At 37.1% G+C, this 27,563-nt stretch overlaps 1 protein-coding gene across 5 annotated transcripts in view; it reads right to left on the bottom strand.

Annotated features, from left to right (window-relative positions):
• The window catches only part of ARNT (aryl hydrocarbon receptor nuclear translocator), a 62,892-nt gene that overhangs the window by 5,707 nt on the left and 29,622 nt on the right, over positions 1 to 27,563 (bottom strand). For 3 of the 5 annotated variants that reach the window (XM_046682480.1, XM_046682482.1, XM_046682483.1), the window contains exons 3-16: positions 27,415 to 27,459; positions 22,076 to 22,120; positions 19,542 to 19,586; positions 16,936 to 17,149; positions 14,036 to 14,249; positions 12,820 to 12,922; positions 11,243 to 11,308; positions 10,753 to 10,838; positions 8,601 to 8,677; positions 7,577 to 7,711; positions 5,451 to 5,525; positions 2,565 to 2,716; positions 310 to 420; positions 80 to 152 (exon numbers count right to left, since the gene is read on the bottom strand). In XM_046682480.1, coding sequence (XP_046538436.1) covers positions 80 to 152; positions 310 to 420; positions 2,565 to 2,716; positions 5,451 to 5,525; positions 7,577 to 7,711; positions 8,601 to 8,677; positions 10,753 to 10,838; positions 11,243 to 11,308; positions 12,820 to 12,922; positions 14,036 to 14,249; positions 16,936 to 17,149; positions 19,542 to 19,586; positions 22,076 to 22,120; positions 27,415 to 27,459 — 1,441 coding nt within the window. The remainder of the gene's footprint in view (positions 1 to 79; positions 153 to 309; positions 421 to 2,564; positions 2,717 to 5,450; positions 5,526 to 7,576; positions 7,712 to 8,600; positions 8,678 to 10,752; positions 10,839 to 11,242; positions 11,309 to 12,819; positions 12,923 to 14,035; positions 14,250 to 16,935; positions 17,150 to 19,541; positions 19,587 to 22,075; positions 22,121 to 27,414; positions 27,460 to 27,563) is intronic. The other 2 variants (XM_046682484.1, XM_046682485.1) reach the window with 1 other exon arrangement.

The raw sequence follows: 27,563 nt of genomic DNA, 5'->3' as shown, positions 1-27,563 counted from the left end.
TACACATACACTCTAACTGGCACTGGGGGACATTTCTTAAGGAAATGCTCACTGTCCTCTTCAAAGAAGACACACTAACCTGGGAATGATTGTAGCTGGCCAGTCCATCTCGTCCTGGTACCACCTCCAACTCCGTTTGCTGTTGCTGCTGCCTATATGTTAAAGGCCAGTGAGGAGAGAAATAGGAAAAAAGATTCTAAAAAAGAATCTTAAAAGGCACTTAAAGACATAAACAAACAAAGAGGATTGCAGACGGCCACCCCCTAGGCTAGTCACTGCTCAATAAATGTTTCTTCCATCATTTCTCACCTGGGTGCCAGCTGCCCTGTGCCCATCTCCAGGGGTAAATTAGCTGAGGGACCTAGCTGTGGCCTCTGGATTGTGCTGGACAGTGTAGGCCGTGGTTCCTGGCTGGAGTTCCTGGGAAAATGGAGAGTAGACAGAACAGAGAAAAAAAAGTATCTGACTCTATTTGTACATAAAGTTCCATAGACTCACCTGTAGGTGGGGCAATCACTAATAAATTCCTTTCAAGTCCAATCCTACAGGTAACCTATAACTTCAGATTCAGCAAATCATTCACTATGGACAACATGGTACAAATAGAAACTATGTCCTCTGGCATAAGAGTTTATCCTGTTTGGGTTCTAACTCCTTCTAGTTATTCAATACCTAGTTGTTGGGGATATGTGTATGTGTGTATATTTATATATTGTGTTCAAAAAAAGTGTAAGTAAAAATCTGAAAGTACATACACTGAAACATTAACAAAGGCTATTTCTGGATAATGAGTATTTTTTTCCTCCTCTTTAAGTGTTTTCAATACTTCCCAAATTTTCTATAAAGAACATTCGTTAAAAATAAAATATTAAGAATTAATTAAAATTAATTTTGGTGGAAAAACTGTTTGTAAAAATGAAGAAAGCCATTACTGCCAGAAACAAGTTCTTAAAAAGACTTAAAAATTTCAAAATTTAAACAAAATGGAAACACAAAACTATAGTTACTCTGTAATCTAAAGATGCAAAAACATAAAAAAACCTACAATGATCCTGATCATATACCTGAGTCCTAAGCTAATAAAAATTTCTAATTCAATCCACTGTTATACTAAGTTAATTAGCAAAGAATTAAACTTTACAAGCCCTAAAAATTGAACTGGAGGATACAGACTCAATGTTGTCACCAGGTATTACTTTCATCTGCTAATTATTTATAATCAGATCTTCAAAAGGTGGGTTCAAAGCCAATTCTACACAGATAAAATGGAAAAGGAACTTGACAACTGATACTAAGATGGGTACAATAAAAGACAAAGAATGTGGAGACAGTGGAACCCTCATACATTGCCGATGGGAATATGAAATGCTACAGCAGATTTGGAAAATAGTTTAGCAATTCCTCAAAAGATTAAACACAGAGTTACCATGTGACCCTGCAACTCCACTCCTAGGTATATACCCAAGAGAACAAAAACATAACCACACAAAAACTAGTATGCAAACATTCAGAGCAGAATTCTTAATAGCCAAAAAATGGAAACAATTCAATGTCTATCAACGGATGAACGGATAAACAAAATGTAGTATATCCATACAAAGAAGTATTATTTAGCAATAAAAAGAAATGAAGTACAGACACATGTTACAACATGGATGATCCTTAAAATATTATACTAAGTGAAAGAGGCCAGTCATAAAGGAATCACATATTGTATGATTCCATTTATATGAAATGCCTAGAATAGGCAAATTTATAGAGACAGAAAGTAGACTAGCTGTATAGGGCTTGAGCGGAGGGATGACAGTTAATGAGGATTTCTTAAAGCGGAATGAGCATGTAGTGAAATTATATTATGGTAATAGCTGCACAACCTTGTGATATACTAAAAAAAACTGTACACTTTAAATGGGTGAATTGTATGGTATCTGAAATCTATCTCAGTAAAACTGTTTTTTACAAAGCTGAGAGAGAAAGCTCTAAAGAAAGGAATCAAGGAATAGAGCAACAGAAACTAATGAAAGAGTGGATGTAACTATGCTCTAAAGCAAACTATGGTCCATGGGTCAAATCCAGTCCATCGCTAGTTTCTGTAAATAAGCCTCTGGACCATAGCCATCTTTGCTCATTTCGTTTGTCTAGGACTGTTTCTGTGCAACAAAAGCAGAGTTAAGTAGTTGCAATAGAGATTGCATGCCCCACAAAGCTAAGATATTTACTATCTGAATGTTTACAGAGTTTGCAGACACTTGCTTAGGAGAAAAATACTGCAAGACAAGAGCAATAAACTGAGGTACAAAACAAAATCCTTTCTAGAAAGGGTTGAAACATAAAATTGAAATACAAACGCTTCACACCTCAGAACCTAGTCTCTAAACTATTATTTAAAATCTTATTCTACCTGGATAAACTACCCCAAATTCTAAGAAGTTGGAAGATGAGGAACTTCAAACTAATGGTATTTACTTCCAGAAAAGTAGAAGAGAAGGAGGTAGCCTGACAAGGCTAAGCAGACTTGGCCCATGAGAAATCCCAACACTGGAAAAGGCCTTTATGGTACATACTTCACATTGGTGTTGGTACAGATGATGTACTCAATTTCATCTGAGTAAGGGTTCTGGAAAGTAAAGGAGCTGGTTCTCATCCAGAGCCATTCTCGGTTCTTAGACCGGAACCGGAACATGACAGACAGCACCTGGCCTTTTAACTTCACCACCTGAAAAAGTTTTCATGCTATCAGTGAAACCCATAAGAAATTCTCTTTAGAAAAGTTTTTTTTAAATTTCCCATTTCTACAACTCTAAGATTCTTGTGTCACCATCCTTGAAGTACCAGTCTCTTTCAATGTTACTAATCAAAGCATGATGAGGAGTGAAACCTAAGTGACTAAATAATGAGGAGGCATATTTATCATGCTTCTTCCCAGAGCCCCAAGCTATCTGACCACTTTAATCAAAGTCAAAAAGGAGGAGCAACTACTTCCAGGAGAGAAAAGACTGTTTCTCCACTTCCCTTGGAAATTTCCTTAAAGATATGCTGATATAGCTTTACAAGTCTGTACTAGAAATTTGTAAGTTTAATAACACTGAATATAACTTACACATTGCTCCTTAATCCTAGCTTTTTCTCCCAAACCTGAGAATTTCTGTTTTCACAGCACCTGTGGAGGTTTCTATAAATAAAACTAAGTTGGCTTGTCTTGTTTTGCTTTTGTTTTTTTTGGGGGGGGGGGTGTGCTTTTTCTCCCCAAATCCCCCCAGTACATAGATGTCTATTTTAGTTGTGGGTCCTTCTGGTTGTGCTATGTGGGATGCCGCCTCAACGTGGCCTGATGAGTGGTGCTATGTCCACGCCCAGGATTCGAATCAGCAAAACCCTAGGCCACCAAAGCGGAGCACACGAACTTAACCCTTCGGCCACAGGGCTGGCCCCTGCTTTTCTTTTTAAAAAGAAAGTTATTTTAGATTATTTTAGTTTCTAGTCTCATGGAATAGAAAATAATCTTTTGACTCTCCCTCTCTAACAATAATAAAATAATATTAGCAGCTAACATTTATGTCAAGCACTGGGCTATGTGCTTTTTATTTTTTTTAAGAAAATCAATGTTTACTTAACATGACCAAAAAAATGAGATGTGAACATCTGCATTTAAACCATGGTAAGTAGCTTTTAACACGCATGCTCTGTACAATATGTACACAATAAACATAATTACATTTGTACACAAACTAAGTACTGGATTTGAAAACCTGCTTATTGCTGGACATATATATTCCAATGAAGTATAAACTCAAGTGCTTCAAGATGCCTACACCTTAAATTGTTTTTTAAGAAACAGTAAGTGATAACATTTGTGTTTTAAGCTGACACGAGTGTGGCAGTAACTAACTGCTGATGTAACAATCTGAGAATTATAGCAGAAAATGGGACATTTTCATTTTCATTCAGCAATAATAAAATGGCACATTCTAAATATATATATAGGGGCCAGCCTCATGGCTGAGTGGTTAAGTTCGCGTGCTCCACTTTGGAGGCCCAGGGTTTCACTGGTTCGGATCCTGGGTGCAGACATGGCACTGTTCGTCAGGCCACACTGAGGCAGCATCCCACATGCCACAACTAGAGCGACCCACAACTAAAATATAAACTATATACTGGGGGGATATGGGGAAGAAAAAGCAGGGAAAAAAAGAAGATTGGCAACAGTTGTTATCTCAGGTGCCAATCTTTAAAAAAATTAAAAATTAAAAAAAATATATATATATAAAACTTTTACAAATGAAGTGTGAAACAAAGCACTGTAGTAACCAAAATGGGGGGATAAAGTGGGAAAACAAGCTTTGTTGAAAATAGCTAAATTTATGTAATGAAAAGCAAGCAAAAAAAAAAATCCATCTAGACTTAAGAAACACCAAAATCTGGAAATCAGCAATTACGTAAGCGGTTGTTGACCGCACATTAAAAAGCACCTTTACTTATGTACTCTAAAGTCATAGCAGCAACTGATGTCAGAATAATAACCTTGAGATTATGTAGAGTATATATGAGCCATTAAAGCTGTTGCGAAATAGCCATTTCCCAGAAGTAATAAAATGACACTCTGTGGCCAAAAGCATCAGAACTATAAATTTCATGAGTTTAAAATATCCTGTACAATATCTTGTCACACTGCCAACGGTCTACGTCCTTAGCTTTCAATGGTTTCAACAGAAGCCAGAATAGTTTTTCTGAGACAACACACACACAAAATATGATTCTCCTGTGAGCTACAGCTGAGTGGATGGAAGTGGTGATGCTGAGGACTTAGGACACAGGGAGAGACTTTTCACTGCCATTGTCTGATTTCCTCTACAAGTTGGGCTATGTGCTTTAAATGCATTACCTTATTTAATCTTCCCAAGTATCTTCTAAAGTACTATTATTATAACCATTGTATCAGTAAGGACACCTGTGAGGCTTAAAGAGGAAAATTAACTAGTCTAATATAAAGGAAGAACTGCTAGCTACAGCCAAGTCTGTCCTGAAATTAAATTCACCAGACATTTTCAGGATTTAGGGCCTGAAAATTATAATTAAGAGTCAGCTTAAAATTAAGAATCAACTCTCACCTATCTATAAAAGAACTGTGAAATGAGTTTTTCTACTACTGTCCACAGTTCAGTGAAGCCTAGAATATTTTAAATACTTTAAAGACAGCCCCTTGGATACAGCTAGTTGGACACAAAACAGTGAGCAGCCAAAGCCAAACGGAAGTACCTTGGACATTATCCATAGCTTCAAAGTACTGGTCCTTTTCTGTTCCTTAAAAATACAGGTTAAGTACTAAAGAATGTAAAACGTAGTGTCTGCCACAGTACTCAATCAGTGGTCAATAAGTATTTGTGGAATGAATGTGCTAATAGATACTAGATAAAAATATTATTTTGACCCAAACTAGGGAAAAAAGTTACCTGTTGGAAGCTGTCTCTTAGAAGCTGCTGGTCTTCAGGGTGACAGAATTCTACAATATTCTTTCCTAAGAGTTCCTAAAAGCGAAAAAGAAGAGTAAGATTGACACTTCTATGATCATCTAACTTTCCTGGCCCATCAGCCGAGGACTTGGACTTTATTTCTCCTGTCTTTACCCTAGGATTATAGATAAGTGTGGAGGTAAAAAAAAAAAAAAGAAAAGAAACAAAAGAAGATGCAATCTGCTAAGCAACTGGCCTCTAGAGCATTTTTCTTTTTCAGAATATAATACATTTATTTTAAATAACTGCATTTTTCACAGATTTGAGGTATAATTTACATATATATAATTCACTCATTCTAAGTGAACAATTTGATGATCTCTATTTATTTGAACAGTTGTGCAACTATTACTACAACCCAGTTTTAGAACATGTCCACTGCTCTGCAAAGTTCTCCTGTGCCTGTTTGTAGTCAATCCCTGCTCCCAACCCCCTAGCCAACCATTGATCTGCTTTCTGCTTCTTTAGTATTGCCTTTTCTAGAAATTTCATATAAATGGAATCATATACAATATGCAGCCTTTTGGACCTGTCTTCTTTCATTTAACATAATATTCTTGAAGTTCATCTATGGTGTTGCATGTATCAATGGTATATTCCTTTTCATTGCTCAGCAGTATTCTCATATGAATATACCAGTTTGTGTATCCATTCACTAGTTCATGGACATTTAGACTATTTCTACTTTGGGGCCATTATGAGTAATACAGCTATGAACAATTGTATATAAATCTTTGTGTGAACATATGTTTTCATTTCTCTTGGATAAACACCTAGGAGAATTGCTAGGTTGTATGGTAAGTTATATATTTAACTTTTTAGGAAACTGCCAAAATGTTTTTCCAAAGTGGCTATACCATTTTACATGTCTGCCAACAATGTATGAAGGTTTCAGTTTCTCCACATTCTTGCTAACACTTTTTGATTACAGCCATTCTAGTGGGCATATATTGGTATCTCATTGTGGTTTTAATTTGCACTTTCCTAATGACTAATAATGATGAGCATCTTTTTCTTTGCCATTCATATTTCTTCTTTGGTGAAATGTCTATTCAAATCTTGTGCCCCTTTTTACTGGCTGTTTATCTTAGAGAGTTATAAGAGTTCTTTATATATTCTGGACACAAATTCTTTTTCAGATATATGATTTGCGAATATTTTCTCCCAGTGTGTGGCTGGTCTTTTCACTTTCTTAATACCGTCCTTTTAAGAGGCAAATTTTGATGCAATCCAATTTACCATTTTTTTCTTTTGTAAATCATGCTTTTAGTGTCATATAAGAAATCTTTGTCTAATTCAAGATCACAAAGATTTTCTCCAAGAAGTTTTATAACTTTAGCTCTTACATATTCACATCTTTAAGTTGATTTTTGGGTATGGTGTGAGTTAAGAGTCTAAATTCTTTTTTTCTTTTTTTTTCATATGGATATCCAATTTTTCCATCACCATTTGTTGGAAAGACTTCTTTTCCCCACTGAACGGTCTTGGCATCTTTGTTGAAAATCAATTGACCATAAATGTGAGCAGAGACTCTATTCTGGTCTACTGATCATGTATCTATCTTTACACCAATACCACGCTGTCTTCATAATAACAGCTTCATAAGAGGTATTGAATCAAGTAGCATTAAGTCCTCTAACGTTCTTCTTCTTCAAGACCTGTTTTTCACTAACTTCTTCACACAGCCAGAGCCAGAAGTCCCTCCTGGCCATTATAGTTTTGAAAGTTTATACGATGACTTATTTCTCAACTTGGGTATAGTTACCCAGTCTGCTGAATGAGCAATCTAAATAAAATCTGCATTAACATCAATAATAAAAATAAATAAATATTTGTACCTGCTGTTCCCACTTAATTTCACAAGCCATATTTTTCTAGATCAGATGATAACCTTAGCAGGAAGCTGAGAATAAATTTAGCTATTGATAGAATAAGATCATCTCCTTTTCTGAGCTGGGGCTGACATGTTTTGGCTATCTCTGGAATTACATGATTAAATAATCTCAGCAGAGCCACAGGAAAACAGAGGCCTAAGTATCAGTGGTGTAACAGCTCCAGCTCTTCACCTGTGGTTGGTAGCCAACAGTAGCCACACAGCGGTGATCTACAAAAGTGAAGATTCCCTCAATGTTGTGTCGAGAGATGAACTCTGTTGGTTGACAAACATTACTCATATCTGTACAGTTGGGAGAACTAGTTACCTGAAAGAAAAGAGATAAAAATGAGATTAAAAAGACACCATTCTTTACAGATGTATTTCCTATTTCCTCATGGTCATTTGTACAGACATGAGGTTCCCAGTTTTAAGAATTTCTAGCGGGGAGGGCAAAAGGGGAGATTAGGCTCACATGTGAGGGGATGGACTATAACTAGTTTTTGGGTGGTGAACATGATGTAATCTACACAGAATTCGAAATATATTATGATGTACATCTGAAAGCTATATAATGTTATAATCCAATGTTACTGCAATTAAAAAAAAATAAAATTTAAAAAAAAGAATTTTTGAACTTTCACATCTCATCTGGAAAAGAAAAAATGAAAATCACAATCAGAGAAGGCATGAGATCTAGCCGCACTCCTACACATGTACTCTTTACCAACTTTGTAAAGAAAGATGAAAATTCATTCAACCCAAAACCCACCTACTTTCATTTACCTATACTATGTTCATTATTCAGATTGTAAAATTATAGCGCCAAGTAACCACGAAACTTATCTATTTTTATGAGAAAAATCAAAATAATTTCACTTCTCTATTGTTAGTCATGTAATGATAAAATGAAAAGATCTCTCTTCTTTTGCATAGGAACAAAAGAAATTAGTTGGAAATAGAAAAGTCAGCCCTGTAAAGGTAAAAATATGAAAGATAACCAGAAAAGATCTGCCTCCCTCTCATCCTCTTCAGCTTCTGCTAAATCCAAGAGAAGTAATGTTAACCACAAATGCCATATTCCTTCAAATATTTGCAATTTTATACAATTCTTCACTTGTACTCAGAGAATAAAAGAAAAGTAACACAAACAAGTCCTGAAGGAGATTTGTTCTCATTGAAAAGGGATGATATGGGTGTGGAAAATTCACACTTGCCTGCAGTCTGCCAATGGCCACTAGGCAAAACTTGCTCCCCTGGCCAGCCTCTGGGTCATCATCTGGGAGGGAGACACCTTCAGGAAGGTGAAGTTAAAAGGTTAAATAGGGATCTCAAACTGAACTGCCTTAAAAAATCAGATAGGTAAATATTTAAAATACATGTAAGTATGAAGAGGCTAGGTACAAAACAATAGAGAGTGCTAAAAGATAAAAATAAAAGTAAATAACTACATAGAATTTACCATACATGCCAGGTACTGTTTTAAGTATTTTTATATATATTAATTCATATATTTTACCCATATCAATTGTGATAAAGTACAGAGTATCGGTCCCACCTGAAGTATTCTAAAAAACTATGCTGGCCAAACTAAACACACGTGAAGACAGCCATTCATTCTATGACTATATCATAGGCAGAGAACAGACATCGTGCCCAACCTGTGACTTTTTTTTGTTTTCCCCCTCCCCAAAGCCCCAGTAAATAGTTGTATATATCCTAGTTGTAAGTCATTCTAGTTCTTCTAGGCCCCCACCACAGCATGGCAACTGACAGACGGGTGGTGTGGTTACGTGACCGGGAAGTGAACCCGGGCCACCAAAGCAGTTAGTGCAGAACTTAAATCACTAGACCATCAGGGCTGGTTGTAGCAGTGACTTTTAAAATAAGCAAACCACCAAAATTTAAATTAAATCAAACACCAATCGTTATTTATGTCCTTTGGAAAAGAGGGAAGCTAATGTTTCAATGTTTTATGAGGAAAGGGAAGAAGACTGTATTTTCTCTCTACTCTTTGCATAGTTACCTTCTTTTTACCAAGAAAAGTATTACTTCCTTGAGAACTATAAAGAAGTATGAGGAGGCCGGTCCCGTGGCCAAGTGGTTAAGTTCGTGCACTCCGCCTTTGGCGACCCGGGGTTTCACCGGTTCAGATCCTGGGCGCGGACATCGTAACACTCATCAGGCCACATTGAGGTGGCGTCCCACATGCCACAACTAAGAGGACCCACAACTAAAAATATACAACTATGTACTGGGGGGATTGGGGGAGAAAAAGCAGGGGGGAAGAAAAAGGACAGAAAAAAGAAGATCGGCAACAGTTGTTAGCTCAGGTGCCAATCTTAAAAATAAAAAAAGTATGAAAGACCATGTATTCCTTAAGTATATGGTTTATACAGTATATAAACTAAAAAGTGCAAATGTCATTACTGCTTAAAATTAACTTTCCTTGATTATATTTAAGTACCATTTATTGGGTACCTACCATATGCCAGACACTGGCCTGGGTACTTTTCTTACATTAAATCTAATCCTTACAATAATTCCATATGGGCTGTATTATACAAATTATAAATGAGAAAACTGAGGTTTTTTAAATAAAGAGCAAGCAACTTAACACAAAGTTATACTGCTAGTAAAAAACAATGCCAGAATTAAATGCAGGTTTTTCCAAATCCAAAGTTTAATTTCTTAGCAAAATACACCATTACACCATCTTGCCTCTCTTTTCTCCTAGTTTCTGTCTCCCTGCACCACCCCCCACTTCCCAGTCATACCCATCCAGCAGAGAAGTAATAAAGTTGCTAACATTTGTAAATTCTGACAAACCAGTTTAAAAGGCTTATCTTCGCACCCCAATCACCTTTCTCACATTCCCTGTTTGACGTCAAGTTCTAGTAAAGCTAATTTGCTCACAACCTGAATTAAAGCCTTTGCAGAGAATATCCCCTTTATAAGTCACTACAGTTAAGCCATTTCCCTCTTCTCCCTCAAAGTCTTGCTCCTACTTTAGAAAGCTTGCTTAAATTAACCACTTTCAGTGCCAACTGTTTCTTTGCACACAAATACCTGGTGTAGAACACAGTATTCAGTATACATTATCATGAATTTGCACATTTAAAAACTACATTCTGTGACACAGCCAACATGGAATCATTTTTAAGTCTGAGTAATCCATATCCATCTCCCCAACTGGAATATAAGCTCCATAAGGGAAGGGAAGGAGTCTGCTTTTTCTTTCCTATTTTCTTACAATTTATACCAAAGTACGCTGTATATACCAGGTACACGATAAACGTTAGCTAACTTTCTCTGATCCTGTGAGGAATCCGCTGCACCACGGGAGAAATCACTATCCAACTTCCATACCTGCTGGGGGCCATGCTTTGATGTAGCCTGTGCAGTGGACCACTACGAAGTGAGGTTCCCCATCCTTCACAGAGCCAAGTCCATTCCTAGAAGAATTACAAGCGTAAGGAGAAAACGTACCCAGTACCACTTAAAAGGCAATGCTGGCTTACCACCTTTAACTTTAGGCTCCTGGGTGTTTAGAAAACAAGATAACTGTACTTGGACCTTTCCCACCCAAAAGTGACCACCATATTTTTCTCCCTTGCCAAAGTAATGCAAATAAAAGGTACTGCAAGAGGAAGAAAGTAGGTAAAGTGACAAGGCAACTTCCTTAAACAGGATGAGCAAAAGAAGCTTTAGAAAATACTGCCAGAAAAAAAAGTAACTGGGAGGTGAGGGATGAGAGTGAGGGTTGCTCAAGGAAGTACTACAGTAAAATAGTCGAAGAAGTGACGATCTTCACAGGAACTTGGCCATCCCTTTGGTTTTTCAGTGCCTAGGATCTCACCTGCATCTGTTCCTCACAAAGCTCAGTCTGTTCATGGAGACTGGGTCCACAGAGCTATTGCCACACCTGTTTCAATGAACAGAGAGATTAAAAGCAATTAAGCTGCGCTATTAAAGTACTTATCTGTTAACTGCCAGATGATAGACTCTGGATACAACTAGACAAAGAAAACTGGTAACAATGCTCCTAACAAGGAGGATGGAGAAGTCAAGTTTGGTATTTCTAAAACTTAGGACTGTCCTAGAATTTGAAGTCAAAATGTTCCACATGCTCTTCAAATGCAGAGATTCTCTACATTAGGGATCAATATGCTTTTTCTCTAAAAGACTAGACAGTAAGTATTTTCAGCTTTGTGGGCCACACAATCTGTTCCAACTAGTCAACTCTGCCATTATAGCATGAAAGCAGCCACAGACAATATGTAAACAAATGGGGATGGCTATGTTTCAATAAAACCTTATTTACAAATAAAGAATTGTGGTTTGCTGACTCCAGCTCTATACTGTAAGCCAATCTATTTGCTACATTTTGTTACTATTTATCTTTCTCCTGCATATATCTTTGCGTTAGCCATGTCCACATATTGGGACACTCTCTCCCATCCTCTCTACTTTCCCTCTCGTTTAAAATAAAAATAATAGATAAAACTTACATAGAATTTAATATGTTCCATGTACTATTCTAAACATCTTTACATATATTTATTCATCTTATCCTCACAACTTTATAAGCTTGATATTAATATAACTCCCAATATTAGAAGATGAAATCAAAACATAAAGTAGTGATTTAATCTGCTCAAAGTCTCAGAAGATAGGAAGTGGCAAATCAGTAGTCTAGGTCTAGAAGCTACTCTAAACTACTAAGCCACGTAATATTCAATTTTGTAACTCTCCCAGGAAACCTTTCATAATGTCCTACTCATTATTTATAATAATCATCTTGTCAGTACAATGTAGTCAATTTTCATTATACAACCTGAACTTATTTCGTGATTTTAAGAGATGTCATTTCTACCTGTGTAGAAAGTACCACAGAAAGTATCCTTTCTTCAGAATTCTAAAATATACAGTATATAATTTATAAACACTAAATACTAACCAAAAGATATAAGAAAGTCTCAAATTTCCACAAAAAATCAATGCCAAAATGGTCTGAGTATATGGATGTTGTCTTGTGATATACTGGGAAAAAATACAGGGTTTGGGGTCTGATTATGGATTAAAATAAAATCCTGTATCAGACATTATCTATGTAATCCTAGGAGGTTAATTTCTTTGCATCTGTTTTTTTCATCAGCAAAACAGTAACTATGAATTCTACCCTATAGGGCAGTTGGGGGAAATGAGATAACAGACATAAAGCACCTATCACAATGTCTGGCATAGGAGGCATTCAGTAAATGTTACTTCCTTTATCAAACACTTGATTCTGTGTTACAACCCATGTGGGTCTTGAGAGTTAAATTTACTCCAACTGGAGCTTGGATTTAAAAGTTTAACTCCTCTGACCAGACACCAAACCCTCAGCTCTTAATCCTTCCTATGTCACATCATAATCCACAGCCTGGCACCCACCTCATGCGGCAAATAAACGATCTCCTTGAGCCCATACACATCCTCATGGAAGACTGCTGACCTTCCTTTTTCACTGTTCCAGTCTTCAGATCAAGGATACGCCCTGAAGAAGAATGTGAAGAGCAGTCTAGAGTGCATGCTTGTGTGTGGTGAAGAGGGGGGAGAGGTACTTGAGGCAAACATAAGTAACCACTCTGTTCATGCGCTCCAATCTCCTTGCTTATAACAAAATATGCCAAGCAGGGGATGGATTTTTGTCAAGCCTAAAATGCCTCAATTCCTACCAATGAATCTTACTCTTAAATTCAAAGGCAGCACTGAAAATAACCTTGCGCAAGGGAAGGCACGAGTGGAAAGTAATGTTGGCAAGCAAGACTCAAGGCTATATTCTTGGGTCTAATTATTTTTATACACATGCATGTAAACACACACACACACAGAGTGAACGTCATTGGTTTAAAAACAAATAATCTCATATGCTATAGGAACACACATCTATCTGAAGCCAAAACTGTTCCTCCCTTTATTATATAGAAATCAAAGGCAACTTTTGGGGAAAAGAAGAACTAGAAAAACGAAATCCATAAAAACATAAAAGAGGGGGAAACTAAATAACAACTTTCATATGACCGTAATGGACTTTTTGTCATTTTATTTTAATTACCAGTTTTGATCTGCTTCCACTTTAAAATTTTTTCCAGAGTTGCTTAGGAGCAGATGTGACTTGTTTCCTTTAGCCAAACTCTGACAAAAGGACTGAAGAACATTAAAATAGAGCGGCAAAAAAAAATCAAAAACAAAAACAAGACAGAAAAATAGTACAGATACAAAAAAAAAAAAAAACGAAGGAAAGAAACTTTACACTGTAGGAAAAATACCACGTAATTACCCACACAAATGAGACAGAAACATGGATAATTTAATTCTTTTAGAATGGAAAAAGTTTATTGTAGGTTTGTCTTTTACTATCTACACTAATATTAAGATTAAAGTAAACTTTTATATGAGCATTGTCACTAAGGAAACATTTTCTAAGGATGAACTACAAAGTGTATTATCTGAATGTGGATAAAAAGAACTGATTATATTCATTAAAGGAGGAAATTCTAGAAGCCCTGTCAGATTCAATGAACAAATTTAAGAGCTAAAACAACTCATCTGTCTCAGAAAAAAAAAGAAGGAAGGAATTCCCATTTTCCATCCACATAACTCATACCTGTCAGGGCATTTTCCGAAGTGGAAAGCTGCTCACGAAGTTTGTCCACATCATCCGGGTGCACCTGATCATAGAGTGTGCTACCAAACCATTCAGATTGTGGCTGGTTCAAAACAGGGGTCACTGAGTCAGAGACATATACCACCCGGCCTGTCTCACATGAAACAATAAACAGAAAGCCATCTGCTGCCTCCAAGATCAAATGTTTCAGCTCCTGCCCAAGGAAGAGAATAAAAGTTAATACTGAACTCTGAAAAACCACATAGTATTATTCATGGAAAGAAGTAAGACTCTTCAGGCCATATGTATCTCTCCATAAGCAGTTGCTGGCTCCTGCCTGATCCAAAGCTACAGCTTTGCACTCTAAATGTAATTACGTTCACTAACAAGACAGTTTTTTCCAATAGATATTTCCTCAATGTCTCTATGTCAGTATCCACCTCCTCCTCTTTACCTCATGACTCAAGATGGGGAATAAAAAGGCTTATCATTAACAATAATTGAGTTCTTGATCTCACCCCCTCTGGTCTCTTTTTAAGATGTGTTCTACAAATATTCCCACTTTTTCTCTTTCCCTTCAGATCTATTAATACGTTCAAGTTTTTTCAAGTCCACACAAATCTTCCCTCAACTTTGCCCAACTCATCTCTCTTTTTAAGTCCCAAGCCAATACTAAGAGTAATGTTATAGTCACTGGCTCTATTCTCTTATCTTTCATTTATTTCTCAATCCCCCTGCAATCTTCACTCTAAACCACTGCATTCCTGTTTTTTTCAGGTTACTAATGTCTTCCTTACTCCCAATTCAAGTCCCCTTTCCTGGGTCTTTATCATTTTACTCAATCTCTCTGCAGAATATGACAACATTGTCCATTTTATCCTTTAACTTTTATTTTCCCCTAGCTTCTATGACACCACACTCCAACTTCTGCATCCTTCCTAAATGTCTCTTCTCTGCTTCAGGCTCCCTTTCCTCTGTTTAAGTCTTAAGGTAGGCATTTCTAAGGTTCTATCTTAAGTTCTCGTCTCGACTTATACCATACTCTCTCCCTGAGAAATCATATTCACTCCCTCTCACTATGAAAAGATACCCAAGTCTACATCTCTAGACTTGCCTAATTTTTTTTTCCTGAGCTTTAAGCAGACCTGAATTCCAAGTATCTGTTAAACATTTCCAAATAGATGTTCTACCAGAAACTGAATTTCAGTATCTCAAAACCTGTCGTTATCTCCCCCCTAAAAAACAATACTCTGTGCTCTTCCAGTATTCCCTTTCTCACTTAACAGTATCACCTTCCTCTCAGGCTACAAATCTCAAAATCTAACTACTCTCTCCCACACTCCAGTGATAACTCAGCTTTATCAATTCTATTTTCCAATACTATGTCACTGTCATAGTCATCTTATGCCAAGACTAATGAAGTGGTTTCCCTGCTTTCACTCTCTCCAATTGACACTTAAAATGCTATCACATCTACTAATACATTTTTGATGGCTCCTCATTGCCTAAAAATTAAAACCTAAATTATTTAACATAACACCTAAATATTCCATCATCAGGTCCAAGCCTAGCTTCCTATTATCTCCCAAGGCATGCTCAACTACCTAATTTTCCTTGAATAACCCAATCATTCTCACTAGGCTTTTGCTCAAATTATTCCCAATATTTACAAGATTCTCCCCTATTCTTTGTTTCCATATTTGCACTTATAAAGAATTTACTATTGCACCTCTATTATAGAACTGATTCTGTGTTTATATCATGATTTATTTATTTACATGTCTGTTTCCATCAGTGACTATCTCTTACTATTCTTTATATTTCTCTCAGCACAAAGCACCTAGTTATCCCACAAAAGGTGTATAACTGGAGTCTGTTGAATCAATATCTGTATGTGTACTGTTAGGACAAATTGATTAACTATTTCAATGTACACATATACAAAATCTGTGCTCTCTGTGCTTTCATATAGACCATCCTATTTGGAAAATTCTTCTTACTGCTTTCCTCCAAACCACATTCCTTCCTTCCTTCTTATCTTTTGAATAAAAGGATGGTATTACAGGTCAATTTTTTTCTTCCTTATACTTCCTGTATTTTCCAAGTTTTCTTCAATAACCATGTGTTATTTTTAATAATCAAAACAGAGCATGGCTTCCTTACTCTTAGAAGTGTTTGCTGATCATTCTCACTCAGGCCTGAACACTCTATTCACTTCAGCCATCCTTCCAATATATATCTATCTAGTCCCATATAAACTAAGTTTTTAAAAAGGCATTTCTTCTCTGTATGCATTTTATCATTTTCACTTATGTGTGCATCCTGCCACTCACATATTCATATTCAGACTGAGTTTCTGAAAGGCTGGAAATGTTTTTGTCTTTTCTATATTTCTCATAGTGCCTCAAATGTAACAGACCACATCTCTAAGCAACAATGACTGCCTGTTAGACTCCTTTTATCACTAAAACTGGAAACTGCTTCAGGAGTAAGAAATAGATTTCTTTCATCTTCTATAACCCTAAAGCCAATGAAGAAAAGCGGCTCCATGGACATAACCATCTCTTCTCCCTGTGATTCCAGTCTTCTTCTTTCACCTTGTAGGCTGTATTCATGAGTGAAGTTCTAAAATACCTATAAGCTTGCTACATAGTTCTCACAAGCCTTCTCTACTTCTCATTGTTCCAATGCTAATAAATGTTATAGACAGGGATCAAAATTCACTTTTCCATGGTCAGAATTTTTCCTTAAGAAATGAATTCTTGTCTTTTAAACAATCTACAGACTCAGCTCTGCTTTGACTCCCAATATAATGCACTATTCAGAATTATGGTCATTACTCCAAAAAGATTAAAACTTTCAACAGATTCTAGACTCTCTGAGCTGTACATCCCAGAGACCTGATCAGTGAGGAAGGATGGTTTGTAGGTGCCATCAGTGGATGTGTTGCCAGTTCCTCGCAAGGACTTCATATGAGAAACCGCCATGCGTAAGATGGTTAGCTTGTCTGGTTTTCGAGCCAGGGCACTACAGGTGGGTACCATGTCTGAGAGTTCTGTGATGTAGGCTGTCATCTTGTTCCGTCGCCGCCGTTCAATTTCACTATGATTTTCCCTGCATGGAGAGAGAGAGGAGAAACCCCATGCAGGTGGTCATATCTGGCCATTTGGGAGCAGAGAGACTGATACTGATACCAACTGAGCTGCTAAAGAAATGTGGTATTTAGATTTAGGGATGCTTAAGTCTCAGAAGTTAGAGGAAGGTTTGCCAACCTTCTCATGCAGAACAAGCATGGAATAGAAACTAACAAGGCAGACAGAGAATAAGCAGATCCCAGCAATTCCCTCTATCTCCTGAAACTTCACTTCCTATGTGAATTACTACTCCCTCAGAACAAAAGATATTTTAAGAAATGATAGTCTTAAAAGATGTTGATTTTAGGGGCCGGCCCAGTGGCGCAGTGGTTAAGTTCACACATTCTGCTTCGGCGGCCCGAGGTTCGCCAGTTCAGATCCCAGGTGCAAACCTATGCACCGCTTGTCAAGCTATGCTGCGTCAGGCAACCTACACGTAAAGTAGAGGAAGACGGGCACAGATGTTAGCTCAGGGCCAGTCTTCCTCAGCAAAAGAGAGGAGAATTGGTGGCAGATGTTAGCTCAGGGCTAATCATTCTCAAAAAAAAAAAAAAAATGTTGATTTTATTCACTTAAGTTCCTGAAAGACAAATAATAGCTTGGCTGGGGCTCTGTGTTTACTAATTCAACTTTTTAAAGGCTGAAAACATAAAATATCCAATTTTTTCCAACACAATTATGTTGGTCAACAGCTGATACAAGAATTGATGGTATAGATTCACTTGGTTTATAAAATGTTGTTCTAAGCCTCTCTCTTATTCTCAACACCACGAGGCAGAACTGGAAGATTCTAAAGTTTTATTTGTCCCACTAGTGCACAAAGTTATATCTGCTCCATCTGAGTGCGGTGCCAGTGCACTGAGCTCAAGAGATTATAAGATACCATTTACCAGAGGTCCCTTATGGGTCCCCAGTTTGGGACAAAGTGAATTGGAGAGTGGAATTGAAACGGGGAGGAAGATGTGTAAAGGCCTGAAACAGACAATGTGGATCTCACCAGGGTAAGTAGATCACATCTCCAATACTGACTTCCTCAAAATCAAGACAGAATGATATCATTGTTAAAAATAATAATCCAGTAGTATTCAAACTGGATTTCTGAAAAGCTCAATAGTTCCTCAGTGTCTTCCATGGGGATGCCTCAAGGAGAAAACCAAACAACATGCGACATTTCTGCTTCTACTTGAGCAGCTTTGCTTTTATCTTTTTTATTTACTTCTCTTACCACTTAAGGATCCTACCTGAACAAAAGTTCTTTGTCAAAACAAAAAGAAAAAATAAAACAGCTAATCTAACATAAATCTCTCTTTTAATGAGAAGAACAAACTAAGGTCAAGCAGTTAATTAAGTGGCTTTTGCAAGGGCTGCCCTCATTCCCAATGAATGCAATGCTCTTCCCACCATACCAGGCCAAATCAGTTTTCTGAAGAGTGAGTTAGTAGGAGGCATGAGTTGAAATGGCAGCAAAATGAGCTTGTGGCCCAGCTAAGAGAGGTAATGATGGGGGATGGGGGGTGGGGGGTGGGGGGCAGTAAAAATAGGTGTTGGTATCAATGATCTTTCTGCTACTGAGTCATCCCAAATCATAGAAAGCAGAAAAATATGGGCACAACATTTCTTATGCAGTATTTCTACCTTAGCAACAACCAGCCTCCAAAGAGAACTCTAGAGTCTCCTTTCCAAATGGGAAAAAGGTCTCACCACAGAGGTCCATGTTTAGTTACTTTGCCTGAGAAACATAAAATTCTACTCTCAAACTTAAAGCACCCATCTTCCTAGTATATGACAGATTTCTGACACTGAAGTCCAGAAGGCTAATCTTTTAAACAGCCACATCAAAGCTGCTAAAACTTTTCCAGGAAACTACAAAAGATTTAACCACTAAAGTAACACCAGTACTGCTGTGACACGGTAATCTATGCTGTGAATCTACATAGGAAAATAAGAGTGAGCCTTCTGGAGAGGTGTGTAGTAAATTTTTGAGAGGCCTAAGGACCAGGAACTACTTGCAAACATGGATATACGTCTTAGTTTTCTGATAAAAGAGTATTTCTCTGCTAAAGCACCACGTGGCACAGCTGCCTTGTCTCTAAAAGCTTTTTATTCTGTGAAACTTGGTGCTGAGATAAAAAGGAAAAGAGAAAATTATAAACTAATAGCAATTTCTTAAAACCTAAGTAAAGTTCCCTCAACTCATCCCCTTTCTGATGGGGGAAGCCAAGGTTCCTGTTAAAAACTTCTAAAAAATCTTGTCCTCTCTTGTCACAGATAAGGAAAAACACAGAGAAAGGGGAAGAAGAGAGCAAGTAAGAAAAAGGATAGAAAAAGCAGCAGCATCTGCTTCATCATGCTGAAAGACACTGTTCTCCTACCTGGCGAGTCTCTCTTTATCCGCAGAGCTCTGCTCATCATCCGACCTAAAAACAGAATTAATGAACTAAGCTAAAATTAAAATAAAAAGAAAGAAGGAAGGAAAGAGAGAAGAAAGGAAAGGAAAGGGGAAAGGAAACAGAACAAAACAGATGCACAGAAGAGAGAGGAAAATGAAAATACCGAGAGGAACCTTGCCTGTAACTCTACACAGCCATCTGTTAGAATAAAGAAAAAGTAATTTACAGCACAAAGGTCAACATAAAAGTAAGGCCAACATTCATTATAAAGTAACATAATCCGAACATAGAAAGTATTTGCCAATAAATCTCTGTAGAGACCAAGGATGTACAGTTTGAACAAGAACAAAACAAGGGAATATCATTCTCACACACTGCTCCCAATCTGGAAAGAAAATGATATCCACATACGCTATTCTATAACAAAAAAAAATCAAAGAGTAAATCACGGTAACAATGTCCAACAGTGATCACAAATACAATCTCTCTGTAATACACAGGCACACACACATGCATTCACAGACAAAAAAACCAACCAGGTTTCACCGGAAAAATTATATAAACAAAACTAAGAGCTAGGCTTCTGGCATAACCCCTATCAATGATTTGATCCTCAAGTAGTAAATTTCTATTAAGTCACTTTTCCATTTTCTCTGCAATAAAGTCACAACACTGCTGGATACTAACTCCTCCTCCCCTGGAGGGGGCTACAGAAGATTACCACTAAGTTTCTCTGGAAAACTGAAATACTGAAATGATCAGTGGCAACTGAAGAAACACCAAGGTTTTGGTGGGACAGTGTATCAGTAATTAATTTCATTTTAGATATATATATATATATATATAAAGAAAGAAAGAAACATCAAATAAAATGTCTAAGTAAAGTATGACATATTAACAGGCTGAAAGACGATTTAGCTATTAAAAATGACAAGTACAATGACTTTATCAGTATATGGGAAAGCTTCTATAAAATGGTCAGCAGGAAAAAAAGAGACTCAAAATAACACAGTAACGAGAACCATGTGAAAATTTATATATATTGACTAGAATAGAAAGAGAACTGAATGATATTAAGTAGTTTAAAGTTTCATGTTCATTGAATTATTATAGTTCCTTAACAAACCACAAATCATTTTTTTTTAAAGTTCAGAAAATTCACACATTTTCAGCTTTTGAAGACCCTCCACTGAATTCCCAAGGAGGATATGTGACGTGAACTACCTTAACAAATCATATCTTAAAAGAATGAGCTCTGTTGTTTGAAAGAAAGTTATGTATCTGAAATTTCTATTACTACTCTTCCTACTCCTACATATCCATAACCCGTTATCCACTCTAATATTTCTGTATGAAATTCATGAATGTATAAATATTTATACTAACTAGACAAATGAAGACTAAAATAGTTCAGGTCATGTTTTCACAGCTTTTTAGAATTTCAGTCAAGAGAGTGAACCTTCACCAATGCTGCTATTTGATGGCTTGACTTTCTAATGCAGTTTGAAAACGAATCCCCAAATATCTATGATTAACTTGCTCATTTTAGAGATGGTTCACATCATAAAGTGTTTACAAGCATCTGCTTTGATAAACAAATTCTTCAAAAACCTCTTAAATGCACTCCTTTTCTATTGCCATTGCCACCACTGTAGCACAGGCCCTCATAATTTTATAGCTGTTTTATTATTTCAACGGTCTCCTATCTACCTCCCTGTCTGTAGTGCCTCTCTTTAATCAATCCTATATACTACTACTAAAGAAAAATCTCCCATGAATTTTATATGTTATCCTCTCACTCAAAGCCTAGGATGGTATCTTACTGCTTCAGAGTAATTTTAAACTACTCTGACTGATATTTCTCAGCCTTCTACATCAGTGGTTCTCAAAGTATGGTCCCCAGAACAGCAGATCAGCAATGAATAAATAGTAAGTGTGCAGTTAAGCATTGGATTTTGGATTATTCATTTTTCTGAGGTGGTTGTAAACACAATTTTTAAAAAACAAATAATTTACTGCTTAGTAATATACAGAATGAACTTTCTAAAAAGAGAACTAATATCTGAGTTGAGAAAGATTTCTTTAATAAAAAGCAAAGTATTTTTCATAATCTTGACAGATAATCTGAATAAATTTATTTCAATCAAAACCCCAGTCCCCCAAAAAATTATGTCCTCATTTTTAACAGAATAAAACCATTATTTTACAGATTTTATAGACTCATTTAATAACAAATGCAACCAAGAAATCTGTATTGTTTGTGTTCCTGTGGACGCTCAGCAAGCACAATGTTTAGCTGTCTATCATATACATAAAAAACACCGTGTAAGATATACGATTAGTTTGAATCCATGTTACCTGAACGTAAACAATAATTATACTACTATGTTGCACCAGCTTTCAGAATAGGAGAGAGACTGGACAGAGAAACTAACTCTCATTGAGATAAAATTAAAACTCAGTATGCTTGAATTGCCTGGTCCCATAACATGGGCCAAGACGTTCTACTACATTACCTGGCAAACCTCTCCTTGTCATTAGACATCTGATCGTCATCGCACCTGAAGGAGAAAAAAAGGATTAGTCCAAAGCATTATACTTGTCCTATCTATTTCACTTTGAAATGAAAACTAAAAAGGGGTAAAAAAATTCAATAGGAAAAAAGCCAACAGAAAGGCATCACAAAGCAAGAGAGATAATAACAGCATTCCATAGAACTTAAAAAATCCATAACTATATTTTGTCAGGTTTCTGATGTCTCCTTTACCCATACATATCAGACACTCCAAAAAAAGAGGACGATCTCATGAGGACACAGCTAACTGCCCTGTCACACCACTCTGAGGTGATGAATAGTTTTGTTTTTAATTATGGCAAAAAACATGTAAAACAAAATTTACTATCGTAACCATTTTTAAGTGCACAGTTCAGTAGTGCTAACTATATTCACATTTTGTGCAACAGATCTCTAGAACTTTTTCATCTTGCAAGACTGAAACTCTATACCCACTGAACACCATCTTCCCATCCCATCCCCTACTTTCTATCTCACTGATTTTGACTACTTTAGATACCTCATATAACTGGAAACATACAGTATTTATCTTTTTGTGACTGGCTTATTTCACTTAGTATAATGTCCTCAAGGTTTATCCATATTGTAGCATGTGACAAATTTCCTTTTTAAAGATTTTATTTTTTCCTTTTTCTCCCCAAAGCCCCCCAGTACATAACTGTGCATTTTTAGTTGTGGGTCCTTCTAGTTGTAGCATGTGGGATGCCGCCTCAGCACGGCCTGATGAGTGGTGCCATGTCTGCACCTAGGATTCAAACTGGTGAAACCCTGGGCCACCAAAGTGGAGCACACGAACTTAACCACTAGGCCATGGGCCAGCCCCGAGAATTTCCTTCTTTTTTAAGGCTGAATAATATTCCACTGGAAGTATATATCACACTTTATCTACTCATCTGTCAGTGGATATTTGGGTTGCTTCCACCTCTTGGCTATTGTGGAAAATGGGGCAATGAACATAGTGTGCAAATCTCTCTCCAAGATCCTGCTTTCAATTCTTTTGAATATGTAACCAGAAGTGGTACTGCTAGATCACATAATAACTCTGTTTTTTAGGAACCTCCATACTGTTTTCCATAGTGGTTGCACCATTTTACATTCCTACCCATAGTGCACAAGTGTTCCAATTCCCTCACATCCTCATCAACACTTGTTATCTTCTGTGGGTTTTTTTTTTTATGATGGCCATCCTAATGGGTGTGAGGTGATATCTCACTGCAGTTCCCATTTGCATTTCCTCATAATTAGTGATGTTGAACATCTTTTCATATGTCTGTCGGCCATTTGCATATCTTCTTTGGAGAGATGTCTATTCAAGTCTTTTGCCCATTTTTTAATTGGTTTTTTTTGTTGTTATTATTGAGTTGTAGGAGTTCTTCAGATATTATAGATATTAACCCCTTATCAGATATATGATTTGCAAATATTTTCTCCCATTCCATGGGTTACTTTTTCACTCTGTTTTCTTTGATGCACAAGTTCTTGAGAGGTTTAAATAATGATTTAAACAATGCACTCTATCCGTTTGATCAAGGAAACAGAACCCATTCATCCCAACAACTTCTATTTAACAAGTGATAAATCCTGTTTGCTACTACAGAAACCACAAAAGAGGATGTTTTGAGGAAGGAAAACCTAAGTCTAAAAACATTATTCTTTGGATGATCTAAACTTTCCTCTTCTCACTGCCAGAGGATACAGCAAAGATCTATCAACTTCTGGCAGAAAGTGCTTTTGGAAGATAGGTAAGTCTTATAAAATTTGCAGTTAAACCAGTTATTAAACTAGATCCAGAATTTATACTGCTCATTCACAGGCTATATAAATCCTCAACTAATGTGACTCCAGGAATTTTCAAAGTTTTTGAAAATAACTGGACAGCAGAAGTAGAATAATGGGCAAACATGGGGTATGGCGGCATTTCAGCTCAAGGACAAACAGTCTGTTTCTAGCACACAAAATATGCTATAAATCAGACACTACAAACTCCTAATGAAAACAAGTGACCTAAGCTGAAAAAAGAGACCTATAATCTACATAGTAACTTTGACTCTCAAGAATGAGTCTTCTACATCCTTGTTACTCGAAGTGTGGTCAGTGGACCAGAAGCAGCAGCACCACCTAGGAATCTATTAGAATACAGAATCTTGAGCCCTACCCAGAACTAGTGAATTAGAATCTTCATCTTATCAAGAGCCCCAGGTAGATTTGTACAAGCATTCAAGTTTGAGAAGCACAGTACCAGTAACTCTGATATTATACCTGGAGTTTCAAAACCTTGATATTCTTTTTTTTTTTTTAATTTTTTAAAAATTTTATTTGTTTCCTTTTTCTCCCCAAAGCCCCCCAGTACATAGTTGTATATTCTTCGTTGTGGGTTCTTCTAGTGTTGGCATGTGGGACGCTGCCTCAGTGTGGCTTGAAGAGCAGTGCCATGTCCGCGCCCAGGATTCAAACCAACAAAACACTGGGCCACCTGCAGTGGAGCGCGCGAACTTAACCATTTGGCCACGGGGCCAGCCCCCATTTTTTTTTTTTTTTGGAGGAAGATTAGCCCTGAGCTAACTACTGCCAGTCCTCCTCTTTTTTGCTGAGGAAGCCTGGCCCTGAGCTAACATCCGTGCCCATCTTCCTCTACTTTATACATGGGACGCCTACCACAGCATGGCATGCCAAGCGGTGCCATGTCCGCACCCGGGATCCCAACTGGCGAACCCCGGGCCACTGAGAAGCGGAACATGCCAACTTAACCGCTGCGCCACCGGGCCAGCCCCAAAACCTTGATATTCTTAAAAATTACTTTACAGATGTCATCTGGAGAACATAACAAAATAACATTTGAACAAAGCAAACAAAAGAGATAATGAATTACAACTTTCAAAAGTAGCATCTACCACCAAGGAGATTTAATGTTGATTAACAGATACAATGCAAATAAGGCTTTCACTCATTGAGCCAAGTGGAAAATTCCAATTAAACAAGAAAAAAGGTATTGATGGTCAAACAAAGAAATTTGGTGATGCCTCTCTCACGCATCAGGATCCACTCGGTAAGATGAATTCTGACAGTCTCTCTTTATGGGTGAGGAAAGGACAAATGAACCTTTGTGGATTTGCATATAGTTTGTGACTATCTGATCTCGTGGAAATGGCAGCAATGACCCAGGGCTAGAGCTAATTGATATAAATAAGACTAGTGGTTACCTCTATCCCATTCATATCCACAACAGAGTTCCAATAGCATCTATATCATACATGGGGATTCTCAGTTGGAGGAATTCCCAATAGAACTGTTTGAAAAATTCTATCTTTCCCCAGAAATTGAAATCTCTTTTGCTCTTCATATTTATTGACACTCATTAAGTCTCAAGAGCTCTCTTAGAGAATTATTTTCTCCAATATTTTGCAATTATTTCTTTATAGTGGCCAAGGCACTGGTGTTTTCAAGAATATCTGGCAGGGTTCAGCAACTAGTCAGTAGACAGAAATACAAGGCTTAACTTTAAATATTACTAAAATTTTTTTAAAAAGGAAAAACAGATGTTAGTGACTGAACTATGCATTATAAAACTAAACAATGGCAAGCAATTTACAATGTGGGCATCCTCTATTTAAAAACAAAAACTGGGGCCCACCCTGTATCCCAGTGGTTAAGTTTGCGCGTTTGGCTTCGGCGGCCCGGGATTTCACCAGTTCGAATCCTGGGCGCAGAGATGGCACCACTCATCAAGCCGTGCTGAAGCAGCATCGCACATGCTACAACTAGAAGGACCCACAACTAAAAATAAGCAACTATGTACCAGGGGACTTTGGGGAGAAAAAGGAAAAATAAAATCTTAAAAATAAATAAATAAATAAAAACAAAAACTGAGGAGATTATGAGTGTGCTTATGTGCACATATATACATGTAAAAACACCAATATGCACTAAGTATTTCTGGAAGGATACTCAATAAACTGGAAACTGTAGCTGTCTAAGCGGAAGGGTTCTGAAGGTTTAAAGTGAAAGGAAGATGTACTTTTACTATACATAACTTTGCGTTGTTTAAAAATTTTGTAATAAAATATATTTATATTACTTTTAAGAGTTTAGTTTATAAACTAATAAGTAAATGAAATCTGGGCCCTCACATAATAAAATAATTTTTTAAAAAATAGGGCTCTTTTACTTATTTCTCAAATATTTGTTACTCTCCAATACAGACACGACCTAGGTAATATTTTCAACTTTGGGGGAAAAAAGGTAGGTTAAAATCAAGGTTATCTTCCTTCGACTCTTATGGCTTTCCTTATTTAAAAACAAAGCCAAGTTATTGGTCTTCAGCAAGAATAAGTATTTCCCTTCTCTGGAAGAACTCCATCAATATGCTGAAAACTCTATTTTCAGTGTTCCACAAAATTCATTACTCAAAGATACAAATTTGAATTCCTGCTCTGTAGACGTCAACAGGTATCAGACCGTACATTAATGACATCCCAACGAAAGACACCTAGCAATAACCACTCTCTTGTGTAGCCCCCTCCCACACTGACTCAGGACTTGACATATGACTTGCTTTGGCCAATGGGACATGAGCAAATGTCAATACAAAGCAGAGGTTTGAGAAACACTTAGCCTGGGACTTGCCCTTTGGATTGTAGCCATCACCATCTAAAGAAACTCAGTCTGGCTCCTTAAGGATAAAAGACCACAAAGAAACAGTGACCCAGCTATGCCAGCTGAGTCCAGCTCCCAGGTGAATGCAGTCTTAAGAGCCAGTCTAGGCAAGATCACAAGAATAACCACCCAGCCAATCCAAAGAATTGTGAGAAATAAAAAATCATTTTTAAGCCAGAAAGCAATATATAACAGACACAGAAGGTCTGGTAAGCTTTCTGCCCTCTCCTCACTGAGCTCCTTCCTCTGGAGCTATTAACAGATGCTTGAAAATTTTATGGGGTACAATATAATAGGAAAATTTAGTTTTAGGATGAAGCACTCTCCTTAGGCCTAAGGACAAAAATAATACAAGTCAGAAATATAAAGATCATGAACTAATTTTTTTTTTTTTGAGGAAGATTAGCCCTGAGCTAACATCCGTGCCCATCTTCCTCTACTTTATATGTGGGACGCCTACCACAGCATGGCTTGCCAAGTGGTGCCATGTCCTCACCTGGGATCCGAACTGGCGAACCTCAGGCCGCTGAAGTGGAACGTGCACACTTAACCACTGCACCACCGGGCCAGCCTCCACAAACTAATTTTTAATATCAGAAATCTAGAGAAAGTTTTTCAAAGTCTTACCTCAAAAATTTACTGTTCCCTTCTCCATCATCATCAAAATCCAACCTGGGGAAAGCCAACAATAAATATTATAAGCCTACTGATAATGCAGAACATTAAGAAATTAAAAATTCTCAACCCACAAACTACCTGAACACCCACCTAAATGG

This window comes from Equus quagga, chromosome 13 (assembly GCF_021613505.1).
Source record: "Equus quagga isolate Etosha38 chromosome 13, UCLA_HA_Equagga_1.0, whole genome shotgun sequence".
NCBI lineage: Eukaryota > Metazoa > Chordata > Mammalia > Perissodactyla > Equidae > Equus > Equus quagga.
This window is presented reverse-complemented; position numbering and strand designations above follow the sequence as displayed.